Source organism: Alligator sinensis, unplaced genomic scaffold, assembly GCF_000455745.1.
Source record: "Alligator sinensis unplaced genomic scaffold, ASM45574v1 scaffold169_1, whole genome shotgun sequence".
Taxonomy (NCBI): domain Eukaryota; kingdom Metazoa; phylum Chordata; order Crocodylia; family Alligatoridae; genus Alligator; species Alligator sinensis.
Window position 1 is genome coordinate 2957946 of NW_005841924.1, and position 13272 is coordinate 2971217.

The following is a 13272-nucleotide window of genomic DNA, read 5'->3' on the forward strand; positions in this document are numbered from 1 at the left end:
GGCAAGGGATACAATTAACCTTTACCATAGGTGCAATGAGTGATGTTGTCATCATAAATATTTATGTGCTCCTTGTAACTCTTAACAAAACAGTGGAAGAACAAGGTTCAGAACTTCTGGGAACTACTCCTACTTGATCTTGTTCAAATCTCTGAAAATCCATTAAAGTATCTACTTTTTGTAATAAGTGGTCATTTTAGCCAGAAGATTAAATCACAATAAGGCAGTGAACAAAGTGGAAATTTTCTGATGCAGGGTCATAGAATCACAGAACATTAGGATTGGAAGGGACCTCTGGAGGTCATGTAGTCCAACCCCCTGCTCAAAGCAGGACCAGCCACAACTAGATCATCCCAGCCAGAGCTTTGTCTGGCCAGGTCTTGAAAACCTCCAAATATGGAGACTCCTCCACCTCTCTGGGTAACCTGTTACAGTATTTTACTACCCTCCTCCTAGCGATAAAAATTCTTCCTAATATCTAACCTAAACTTCCCTTGCTGCAACTTAAGACCATTGCTCCTTTTTCTGTCATCTGCCATCACTGAGAACAGTCTTGTTCCATCCTCTTTCAAACCCACCTTCAGGTAGGGGTTGAAGGCTGCTATTAAATCCCCTCTCAGTCTTCTTTTCTCCAAACTAAATAAGCCCAGTTGCCTCAGCCTTGCCTCATAAGTCATGTGGCCCAGCCCCCTCACTATTTTGTCACCCTCTGCTGGACTCACTCCAATTTGTCCACATCCTTTCTGTAGGGGGGGTGCAAAACTGAACACAGTACTTCAGATATGGCTTCACCACTGCTGAATAGAGGGGAAGAAACACTTCCCTTGACGTGCTGGCAACACTCCTACCAATGCAGCCCAATATGCCATTAGCCTTCTTTGCAACAATGGCACACTGCTGTCTCATATTCAGCTTATTGTCCCCAGGTCCTTTCCTGTAGAGCTGCTGCTCAGCCAATCAGCCCCCAGCCTGTACTGGTGCATCAGATTACTCCATCCTAAGTGCAGGACTTTGCATTTGCCTTTGTTGAACCTCATGAGATTTCTTTTGGCCCAATCCTCCAATTTGTCTAAGTCACTCTGAATCCTAGCCCTACCCTCCAGTGTATCTACCGTTTCCCCCAGCTTGGTGTCATCTACAGGCTTGCTGAGGGTGCAATATATGCCATCTTCCAGGTCACTGATGAAGACATGAAACAAAACCAGCCCCAGGACCGACCCCTTGGGCACTCCACTTGATAACAGCTGCCAACTAGACATGGAGCCATTGATTGCTATCCTCCGAGCCCAATGATCCAGCCAGTTTTCTATCCACCTTACAGTTAATTCATCCAGGCCATACTTCCTTAGCTTGCCTGCAAGAATGTTGTAGAAGACCATATCAAAAGCCTTGCTAAAAATCAAGTTATACCACATCCACAGAACCAGTCATCTCATTATACAAGGCAATCAGGTTGGTCAGGCAGAACTCGCCCCTGGTGAATCCATGCTGACTGTTTTTAATTACCACCTTCTCCTCCAAATGCTTAAAAATCTATTCCTTGAGGATCTCTCCATGATTTTTCCAGGACTGAGGTAAGGTCAACTGGTCTGTAGCTCCTTGGATCCTCCTTTTTCCCTTTCTTAAGGGTCCCTAGTCAATAGGATGCCACCTCAGTATCTAAAAGAATCTGGCCCCTTGTCTCTGAACATGAAGTAATATACTTTTCAAGCTTGCAGGACAGAGGGGCAGAGTTTCTTCATCTTGTTTTCAGTTTATCACAGAATGCCTAAAGATAGAACTTTTCACATCATCACCCACAGCAAAGGGCAAAATAATGCTGGGTGCCCAGTTCAGATTCTAACTCAGTGCTGAGATAAATCTGTGAAGTGGCAAATAAAGCATTCTTTTCACTGGAGAAGTTTCAATTTTCTGTGGCTTTTGCATACAGGAAATGCCAATAAGCATGGAAGTTAGAAATGATGTTATTATAGTCATCTCTAACAACTGTAGTAAGTTGTCTAACATCTATGTAACAGTGCCATTAAAATATACTAAAAATACAGAAGAGATGAGACATTCACAACAGCTGTAAACATTACCTTGTGTCTAGCTACTTAAAGAAGTGTACTGCCGAAGAAAAAAATTAACTGGTTTTATTTTAAACTGAAATAATATTAGTATTCTTTCACTTCTGTACCATACCCAAAGGAGGCAATTATTTGCCAGAATTATACTTTAAGCTATAAAGGCAGAAAGTGATCAGGCACCAACATTTTTATAAAGAGAGCAAAATATCATCTTACATCAAATTCTGTAAAGTTAAGTTTAAAATCTAGTTATTAAACTAGTTGTCAAGTAATCAATTCCTACTCAGATTGGAGAATTAATCCAATATTCTTTAGGGTAACCTTATGAAAAATGAAGCAGCAGGCCTTTGACATCAACTGTTCTGCTAATCTATTGCTTCTCTTTTCCATCTCTGGTTGCCAACAAGAACTATTACCCAGCATGGGTTATTTTACTATTTGTTTTGTGCCTTCTTAATACCTTCAAGTCAGGAAAAATATAAATACTATTTTTAAGAAGTGGTTAATGCGCCATTAGAACAGAAATCTGTACTCATGGGATAAACAAATATAGACAAAATTACTGCATACTTCCCATGACAATGTTTGATTACACCTAGAGAATCACTTCATTTCCATTTTAAGACAAAATACAGAACTCATGCAAAGCTGGTCTTATAGAAAACCGAAAGGCTGGGAATGATGAAAAAGGTACCTACAGTCCCCCTAAACCAATGCTGAGATAAAGGTCCATTGCCTAATGCTAATGGCATGTTCTCACAGTTCATTCTTTATGCTCTAATCATATTCTTAATACCCCTGTTGATGTTTTATGGAAACTTAGAAACATATTGTTCCTGTTCAGTATTTAACATGAGGAGGAAGAGAGGAAAGACAAAGGTATTCCAGCACAACAGTTTTAAAAGATTTTATATCCTATTACAAGTCAAATAATATGTGCTTTTTGTACGGTGCATCTGGCAATTTTAGTTCTTTGTCATTTACAGAATGCCTACTTTTGTACACCAAGCAGCATGAATTGACTGACTTTACTATTCCCAACCAGTACACATCTGGTAATGTTAACAGGACAAACTTCATATCCTAGAACAAGGGACAAAGGGTCAGCTTCCTTTAAAAAAAATCCAGTCTGTCTTCTCTTACTTCAGAGCAGGAAAGAAGAGAGAAGATTCGGAAAGAAGAGAAAAGATTCACCCAAGTAAAGAAAAAACTCACTCTAGTTGGGAGAATATATCTTGCAAATCTCCACGATGGAAGCAAATAAATCAGAACAGCAGAAGCCTGCATCTCAAAACTATGGCCAAACTAGTCTTATTAGATTATGTTGCCTAACTAGAAGCTCTCTCAGAACATTGGAGTCAGGAATATGTTATTTAGCTATCTCACAAAATCATACATTTTGATAATACAAAAATGTTGACTCTAATCTGCATGTCATTAGCATTCAAATCACATCATCCATATCAAAAGTGCAGAAGGCATTGGTCCACATCTGGACTGGGGTCAAACAAGGTTGCATGATCACCCCCACCCTGTTCACCATCTACCTGACCAATGTTCCCTCTAAGGAGCAGCGGTCCATAAGCGCACTTAGTCCGTGCGCGTGCCGCCTTGGTCCGGTGTGGGATACTTGCTGAAGGGGGCTGAGGGCTGGGGGCCGGAGACCAGGGGCTGGGGCCAGGGGCTGGAGCTGGGGGCTTGGGGAGGATTCTGGGGGCCAAGGGCTGGAGCTGGGGGCCAGGGGCTGGGAGCCAGGGGCTGGTGGCTGCAGCCAGAGGCCAGTGGCTGGAGGCTAGGGCCGGGGGCCAGGGGCTGGGGTCTGGAGTTGGGAGCCAGGGCCCAGAGGTCAGGGACTGGAACTGGGAGCTGGGGGCCAAGGGCTGAAGCCAGGGGCTGGTGGCTGGAGGCTGGGGTCAGGGGACAGGGACCAGGGGCTGGAGCCAGAGCCTGGCACAGGCTTTGCCGGCTCCGGGGAAGTGCTCCACTTACCCGCATCACATCAGGGCTGGGGAGTGGAGCACTTCCCTGGAGCCGGCGGAGCCCGCGCCAGCCACCCGCCCCAGCCTCCATCCCTGCCTTGCCTCACCTCGTACCTGACCATCATCATCCACCTCATCCAAAATGATCTACCATCCGGCATCAGTATCCAGTATTGACTGGACGGGAAGCTTTTCAATCTTGGGCGCTTCCGGGCAAAAATGAAATTCACCACCGAGAAGATCCATGACCTTCAGTTTGCAGATGATTACTGCGTGATGCCTCACTCTGCACAGGATGTGCAAGCCAGCTGAACATCCCTCACACTATTTACATAGTTGGGGAGGCTCTGGAGTACATGGAGCACTTTCTGTATCTCAGCAGCCACTTCTCTCAATGGGCTACCATCAATTAAGAAGTTCAGCACCAGGTCAACTGCGCCAGTGCCGCCTTTTTCAAGATGTAACAATGTGTCTTTGAAAATAGAGCTCTTCAGAAGTCAACGAAGGTCCTGGTGTATAAGACTGTTGTGCTGACCACCCTCCTCTACTGCAGTGAAGCCTGGACAATCTACCAATGCCACATCAAGATCCTCAACAGCTTTCACCAGCAGTGCTTGCGTCAAAACCTGGGGATCAAAAGGGAGGACCGCTGGACCATGAAGCTGCATCCACCAGCATCAAAGCCTTGCTCTTGAGAAATCAATTTCAATGGACGGGCCACTGCATCCAGATGTTTGAGAACCGCCTCCCTCGCCAGATTCTCTTCTCCCAGCTTTCCATTGGCGAACGCTCAAAGGGCGACCAAAGGACACAGTACAAAGACATGCTCAAGGTCATTCTCAAGCATGGAAGCATTGACACCAATGGTTGGGAGGAGCAAGCTGCTGACCATCAGGCATGGCGCCACCTGGCCCACCAAGGCACGCACCACTTTGAGGCCCAACGACTCAATACCGAGGTGGAATGGTGGCAGCAGAGGAAGGAGAAGGAGACCAGCCCAGGGCTGCAAATCCCACTCCCCCATGCAACAACATGCCCCCATTGCCGAAGAACATGTACATCCAGAATCAGGCTCCTCAGTCACCTGGGGATCCATCAAGCCTGACGGACGTCATCCTCAACTTTGAGGGACCACCGCTGCTGCCATCTCAAAATCGACTGAAGGGAGGGGGAGGAAAAAGACTACTATACCGAATGTTATACTGTATTTGTCAGAATCTGAGATTACTTCAAATTTAAGAAGACCGCCCCCCACAATAATTAATGGAAAAATTATACATTTGTTGTAAGTTTCCATGTAAAAAATCTAATTATTGGAAGTCATTTAAAATTTATTTCCTCTACCACTCAGGCAAGGAAAGCAGGAGCAAGGAGGCAAGTGGTGAGGAAAGCGGTAGTGGGGCCTGACAGAGGGGAGGCAAACAATGGTGGGGAGGCAAGCAGCTTGCCCCTTTCCCCCATGTCACCTGCCCCTCCACTATTCTGCACCCTGATGCCTGTCCCTCCAACTACCTGTCACCCCCACTACCTGCTTCTCACTCCAGCCATTGTCCCCAGCTGCTCTTAGTGCAGGGTGAGCCCCGGAGCCCCTTCTAACCCACACTACAGGAAGCAGCTGTGCAGGGAGCCAGGAACAGCAGCAGCAGCATGTAGGTTCCCCCTTCCAGTGTTTGCTGCCTCCCTGGCTACCCTCTGACAGCTCCTCTGCTGGCTGGGAGCAGGCACTGGAAGTAGAAACCTGTGCACGGCTGTCGCTGTTGCTGTCCCTGGCTGAGTTGGGCTTCACACACAGCAATGTGGGGCAAGAGTAGTTATGGGCTACCCTCTTGTCTTCATCAACAGGGGACAGTGACAGCAATGCACAGGTTCTTCTTTTCAAAGCCTGCTCTCAGCCAATGGTGGAGGAGAATCAGGCAGAGAACAGGCACTAGAAGGAAGAACCTCTGTGCCACCACTACTTCTATGGTGGCCCTGCACCCAGGTCAGCTGGGAACACCACCTCCCAGCTGGAGCATTCCCATACTCAATTCTACAATGAGGCTTTGTTTTCCACATGATGAATGGGGAAAAATCCCTCATTTTGTAATTGACTGACTGCAGTAATTTAGGACCTAATATTGACTCTAATTATGTACAAATATCAAGAAAATCTTTAACCTAAATGCTTTTCTCTATTCATTACTATTGTCAAGTTGTTATAGCAAAGGATTGAGAGTCTGACCAAATAAAAACCATAAAAGATTTTGAAAATATTCTTATCCATTATACTGCTCAAAATTAAAAGGGAAATTTCATCATAGATCGTTAGTTTCACGATCAGTTTTTCCACGAAAGTGTAATCTTTCAGCTGAAAAGCAAAATGTTTAATGAATTAAAAAGTAATTTCTAAACTTTTAAATGAAGATAAATGTTCTGAAGAAGGATAAATATTGTTTTGAAGCTATCTAAATATCTTACATTAAAAAAGTCAACTACAATTCCATATTATTTATAGGAGACAGAATATAAAGAAACACACAAAAGCTACATTTTGCATTTACAAAAACGTAGCCATTTACAAAATAGCTTTTGAAAAAGAATTTGCCTTTCAAGCTTTGCCAGCAGTAGGATACCAACATAAAAGAACTGCCTTCCTAGCAGATTTAGAAGGCTAAGCAATTACCACATTAGGGAAAATGGGCTCAGAAATTTCCATCAATTGGCAACTGGCAGAAAAGCATCTCTTCATCTGCCAACCTCTACAATGCCCTTGGTGCCAACTTCAATGTACACTTCACAAAGGCCAAAAAACAAATAAAAATAAAAAAATAAAAAGAAGCAGCAACGGCAAATGCCAGAATCAGACACACTTTAGACAAGGACTTCAGACAAGGCAAAAAATATTTATGCCTTCTACAAAGGCAGAATCATTACTAGCTAGCACAAAGGGACTCAACACTAGGCTCTAATTTTCCTGAACCTATGGAACTCATAGGGTTACCTGTGCAGGGACTCCACTATGTCTCAGGATATAAAGCTAGGCAGTAGGTGACTTTCCTCGCTAGGAACCACGTACTTGTTGCAGAACCCAGCATCTTGTTGCAAGACTGCTAACCTTTCTAACCTGACTCATTCCCAGTTATATCCTCACATGGGTGATAAGCAGGTCTAATAAGGAACCTCCCAAAACAGTCAAATCTTATGATCTCAAGGCTGGCCTTGTACAACTGTACAACCAAGAAAAAAAAGGCAGCTGGACTTTAACAAATAGTTCAATCAATGGGGCAAAGTCTATTCAAATTCAGTTTCAATTCAAGTTCATCTCAGGACCTTAGCATAATGCACATTTAGACATGGGAAGAACCTAATATTACCAATGTGCTGTGCTGAAAGAAGCTAACATTTTAGTTTCAATTTGGAAAGTGAAAAGTTAATAACATCTTGATTCCCTTTCCTTAAGAAAAAGAGAGGGGCTGCAATCTACATGTGCTTGCTTCCATGGTTGAAACAAATCACACAGTAAGGCAGAGAAGACAATAATTGATCTCCTAATCGCTGAAAAAAAGAGGAAAGTAGCAAGTTAGCAGTGATAAGCAATCTAGAAGTCTGCCTATTCCACCCAAGAATACTTGTAGCCTCCTCATCACTATTACTGAGGTCACTGTCTCACCATGCCCTCAATCCAGTAGCAGGAGGAGGAGCTATTAATGCTGGTATAAAGTCTCTTCACTGAATTTCAAAGTCTTCCCAATGAACTGGGCTCTCTCCTCAATATGCCTGTGATATCACTAATGTGCTAATGTCACAGTCATCTACTGGAATTTTAGATTTTAGGGAAAATGCCTGAAGGCCTGAAATAAATTGTCCGTGAAATCTAAAAAAGAAGTAGTAATGGGTGGGGAAAATGACGTAGCAGGGAGAAGAGGGATTCAAAAGACAGTTTCAGTAAGAAGTTCTCATATTCCTTTGATCTGTGTGCACATTCTCTCTTTCGGTACTAAATGTTTACTGCACTATCTGTTAGGAGTGTGCAAAGCAGGCAGTATTCAATTTGGATTTGGATTCGGCCTGATTCGGGGGACAGTGATTCGGTTCACTGATTCAGATCACTGTCCCAATTTGATTCGGCCAAATCTGAATTTGAAGATTTGATTCTGATTTGGAGAATCAGCAATTTGGTCACAGACACAGCTTTATATGTTTTTTCTATGTACCTTGAGGTACTAAGCACAGCACATGAACGCTGAGATGGTGGGGCAGATGGAGCATCCCATGGAAGCATGAAGGAGAGGTTCCCCACACCCTCAGTGGGGGACCCCCCCCTCTCATGCCCCTGGCTCAGCAATCAGCCATGGGGGGACCTCAGGTGCCTTCCCAGACCCAGGAGGCACCAGTCGCTGAGCTTGGGGGCAGGGGCCCCACCCGCACACTCTACAATGGACCCAGAAGTGGACCGGAAGTACTTTTGGTCCACTTCTGGGTCCGCTGCCAAGCACATGGGGCCCCCCCACCTCGTTCCCATGGGACGCTTAATTCGACCCACCAGCTCAGCGTTCACGAGCCGCACTTGGTACCTTGAGGTATGTAGAAAAAGCATATAAAGCTGTGTCTGTGGTTGAATTGTCAGAGGCTTCCAATTCGATTTGGAGAGATTAACGGGTCTTCTGATTCAATTTGGATTCGGAGATTCAGCCGCCGAATTGGGCCAAATCTCCTCCAAATTGAATCAATGACTGACGTTTCGCATAGCCCTACTATCCTTTAGGTGGAAGCAACCATTTACTGGAAACAGAAGCCACTTGTGTTATTGAGGAAATGCACGTAAGCTCTTTCCTTCACTTTTTTCCTACTAATCTGTTTCCATCCGGGCCTGAAAAATGTCAAACCCACTTCTGAGAGGATAAAGGATGGCAATCCATATACTGTTAAAATACAATTAATATCCTTTATCACAGATTAGATAATTAAGTGTGACTAAATCACAGTTTTTGGCTTTTAAAAAAATTAATTGCTCTTGTACAAAATATTCCTTTTGGTTAACAAATCCAATTAAAGCTCATAAGAATGACAAGCAAGAACATTACAGAACTGTTAGCTGTTATAAATCAATCTCGCTGCTGTTGACTTACTCTAAATAAATTAATTTTTCAAATATTTTATCATTAAAATTTGAAGCATTTCCACAGCATAAAAGAAATACAGGAATACATACACATAGCAAGAGGCTTTCCAGGCAGTTCCAGATTTCCAGATTATGAAGACAGGTACTTTAAAAGATACCCAAGTGTTTGTTTAGCACCAGAGCATGATTGCTAATTAAAACTATCAACTGTTCTACTTTTCTTGAAAATGCAGTCTGAACATCTTCCATAACTATAATATGTGTTATAGTTAAAAACAAACAACTTTTTGAAATTGGCTTTTAGATACAACTTGAAATACGGAAATAACTTTATTAACAAGACTGAAAATTATGACAGCATATAAAAAATGAAGAATCCTAATTTCATAATTATTGACTATCCAAGATGGTTTGTTTTCTTACCTGCTTCCCATCCAGTGTACAAAGTCTCTTGACAACTCCTGAATCTAACTTAATGGCTTCTGTGATGTCAGTCAGGACTTGTTCAAAGGAATGTGCAGTCTTCTTATTCAGCAGAATTCTCACAGCTTTCCGTGGCTTCACTCCACTCCGAATAACAGTTACCAGCTTGGGTTTAATGAAATCTTTACTCTCTTTCACTTCACTTTTTGTAGCTGTCAAAGACATCAAGGATCGACTGGACCCAGTTCTTATATTCACACACCAGTTTGGATTGACATTCTTGGTATAATCAACTTTGCGATATGGCTCATTGGATGCACATACATAACTTTCACCTAAAAAAGAGAGACATTATGATGATTCAGAGTTTGTTTCTTTGTTCATTTTGGATGTTGCTTAATGCTAATTCTTCAGATATACATTTCCAAACTGACAGTTTCTTTTTTGAAGCATAAGTATCTACTGGATTTCATCTACATGTCTTTGAAAGGAAGTACCGGAACCTACCAGAGCTTCCAATCCAAGGCATAAGGCAAAGTCACCTGATAGAAAGGCTCACATAAAAAAGGAATAAAAATGGAATAATTGGAAATATTTCTCTCTATTTCAAGTGTTGACCCCTTCTCCACATAGTGCTGAAAGATCCCTGTAAGCAATTACATTTATGGGGCTCACAAAAGATGGTTATTTAAAGCCTTCTTCCACTTCATGGAACATATTCAAAAAGAGTAAGCCTATACTGCCAGTGCAGTTACCCCAAGATGCCCACAAATAAAGAGGCCCTATCCACTTGTTCTTGCACATACTGTTTATTAGTACACATAAAATTGCTTTTTGGTGCATGCCTCAGTTTATGGCATGCACCTAAGAATGGCCATGGGTATGCTCAAAACTGCTGTTGTGGTGAGCACACCTTTTTCACTGTGAAATACATGCAGAGGGAACATATAGCTTGAACTTTTTTCCTGGCAGTAGTCTAAGGATTGCTATGTAGGCAGGTATAGATATATCTTCCCTGTACATGCTTAGGGAAACAGACTTGATCATAATTATATTCTAATAAAAGACTCAATTATAAAAATAAATACAGATCCCTAAAAAAAAGTATAAGCATTTCCAAAAACCTGTATTTCAATATGTGATGACTTACTATATGAGTAGGCAACATCCCCGAACAAGGTATCTGAAATATTTTTATTGTTTAAAGAGGAAAACAGTTTTTAATCCCCCCATATCTCTAAAATCACAGGCCAGACTATGGTTGAGAAGAATTTTATGACAGTCACTTGTTAAAATGTTGCTATCACAGTTCTTTTACTCTTTAAAAGTACAAATGCAACTTCCAGACTTTCAATCCATTTTGTTTCATGGAATCCCCAACACACACAATCTACAGCAGAATTTAGGTAGACATTGTAGATGCCCACATACGCATACAGAACAAGCAGCAGCACCATGTGGCTGACATTTTTGGGGGGTCACTTCATATAACTACCTAAACAGCACAACAGAGAAATGGAAAATGCTGCCAGAAATAAAGAGTTTTGAAGTAGCTGCAACCATGCTGCAGACTGAATCATGATGACTCACTGAAGTTAGATTATGATATTTGTGAAAAATGCTGTTTTTCAGGGAATGATATAAAAGTTTATGAATATTCTGTGCTGAAATTTAGATTCCAATTTTGGTCCCAATGGCCTGTTTCTAAACTTGAAATGAACATGCAAGTTATAATTATACTGGCATATATTTAATCTAGTCATATTAATAAATGATGACTGATAAATATGTTAAATGTGATGTACATAGAAAATCTGAGTGCAGATAAAATAAAATATGCAATGTGGAACATTTATTACAAAAATACCTTAGGCTCTCTACAGTTAACCATTCTTTCTAAATGGAAACTAACTGGTTATTTGTCATACAGTAACTATGATTCTTTGAGAGGTTGTCAGAAGTGCAACCCCCATAAAGGTGAACATCTCATGTGCAATCAGAATTTTTTTTGACTACTAGTGTCAGATTCTCTGTGATCAAATGGTTGGACTTTTTCTTCCACTGGGTATCCATCCACCAAGAAAGACAACAAGCCTAAAAGGCCTGGTATTATTAAGGAAATAAAAATCTATAAATATAGGATATAAATGTGTGGATTAGTCATCCTGAAACCAGCATCACTGTTAGGGAGGAACTGAGAACACTGACCTCTTCCTCTAGTTCACTGAGTTGTACCACAAGCAAACTCTCACAGACATTACACCAAAAGAATTAAGGACCACAAGCAAGTCTAGCAAGTGACATCATAAGGCCTGGAGTCTTCAAAGCATCAAGCTTCTATCTCCCAGTGTTGAACTTCACTTTGGAAAGACTGGCAAGGCAATGGGTTGGTTTGGATGGAATTCTAAAATCACTGGAGAGATTAATTTGGTCTCTAGTAATAAAACCAACCTTATATCTTTTGGAAGGATATGGAAGGCAATCCAGCATTAAGATGCTGGAGTTTGCTTACTCTTTACTGAGGTAATAGCCATGAGAAAATGTTGGTTGTAGGGTGATAAACAAGGCACTCTGACCATAGTTCAATTGGGGCCTCTGTGACTGGACATCAAGTAAGAAGAAGAATGTTAGAAGGGTTCAAAAGGGTTTGATATTGGAGGGTGAGAGAAGGCAGTATAAAAATTAGCACAATGGTGAACGTTAAATAGGACTAAAGTTTGAACTGCTCGTGTTTCCTCTGCAGACCAAGACTCTGCTAAATCAGTATTATTCCAAGTTGCTGACACTGCCATATGAGAGGGTCCTGGCTTCTGGCTGTTACTTCTTGCCTAATGGGCTAAGAGCAGTTTACCCAGTGAATAATGAATGCAAATGCATAAATACCAGTGGTAGCAGGACTTGCTGTGTTCCTGTGTATCAGCCAGTCTTTCAGGTACACATATATACGTTCCCTACTTCCATGCATGCACTAACATGACCACTGGATATTTGGTGAACACTCTTGATGCCATGAAAATTCCAAAGGGGAAATTTCTGCAAGGAAATAATGATTTGGCCCTACTATAAATCTTCGATACTGCCTATGCACCATGTGGGTGGCCATAGGTAAGTGTACATCCTGCAAGAAAAGGATTCATCTGTAAATTAGCTTACAAGAAGCTACACAAAAACCTAAAAACAAAAATAAAAAACCCCAAACTAATCCCCCCTCCCCCCCTCGCCCAAAAAAACCCCAAAGCCTTCCTCCATAGTAGGTAAACAGTCTTTCATCTACAGCATGCTTTTGTTTAATCTCAATATTTTCTCTAAAGCCAACCAAGGAGCCCAGCCTACAGCAAGTAGAAGACATTTTATAAGCTCTTTTTGCTGTCAATGTTGTAATGACTGACAGTTGGCACAAGGTTTTATCTGACAGTTGTAGACCCTCTTAAAATAGGGAAAGTGATCCTGGCTAGACTAGAAGCTAACAGAATGTTGAACAGCTTGTGGGAATTCTTTGAGAAAAGTTCCAAAGTCTTGGCAGTCTGCACAAGGAACTCCTCAAACATTTGAAAGTCATTTGCTGCCAGTACTAGTGTCAAAGATACCACTTCATCCACTGACAAAGAAAAAAGAAATATTTGGGTGATGAGACTGGACACTGGATCCAATTCCACTTGCTATTTTGGCATTGGAAATCTGTCATTGATGCTACTGTGTA

General features: G+C 42.0%; 1 protein-coding gene across 1 annotated transcript in view; it reads right to left on the reverse strand.

Annotated features, from left to right (window-relative positions):
• Positions 1-13272, reverse strand: part of DCLK2 (doublecortin like kinase 2) — a gene marked incomplete at its 5' end in the record, with an annotated part of 149897 nt that overhangs the window by 120613 nt on the left and 16012 nt on the right. The window contains one exon of the mRNA XM_006019172.2: positions 9573-9907. Within this exon, the coding sequence (XP_006019234.1) occupies positions 9573-9907 (335 nt within the window). The remainder of the gene's footprint in view (positions 1-9572; positions 9908-13272) is intronic.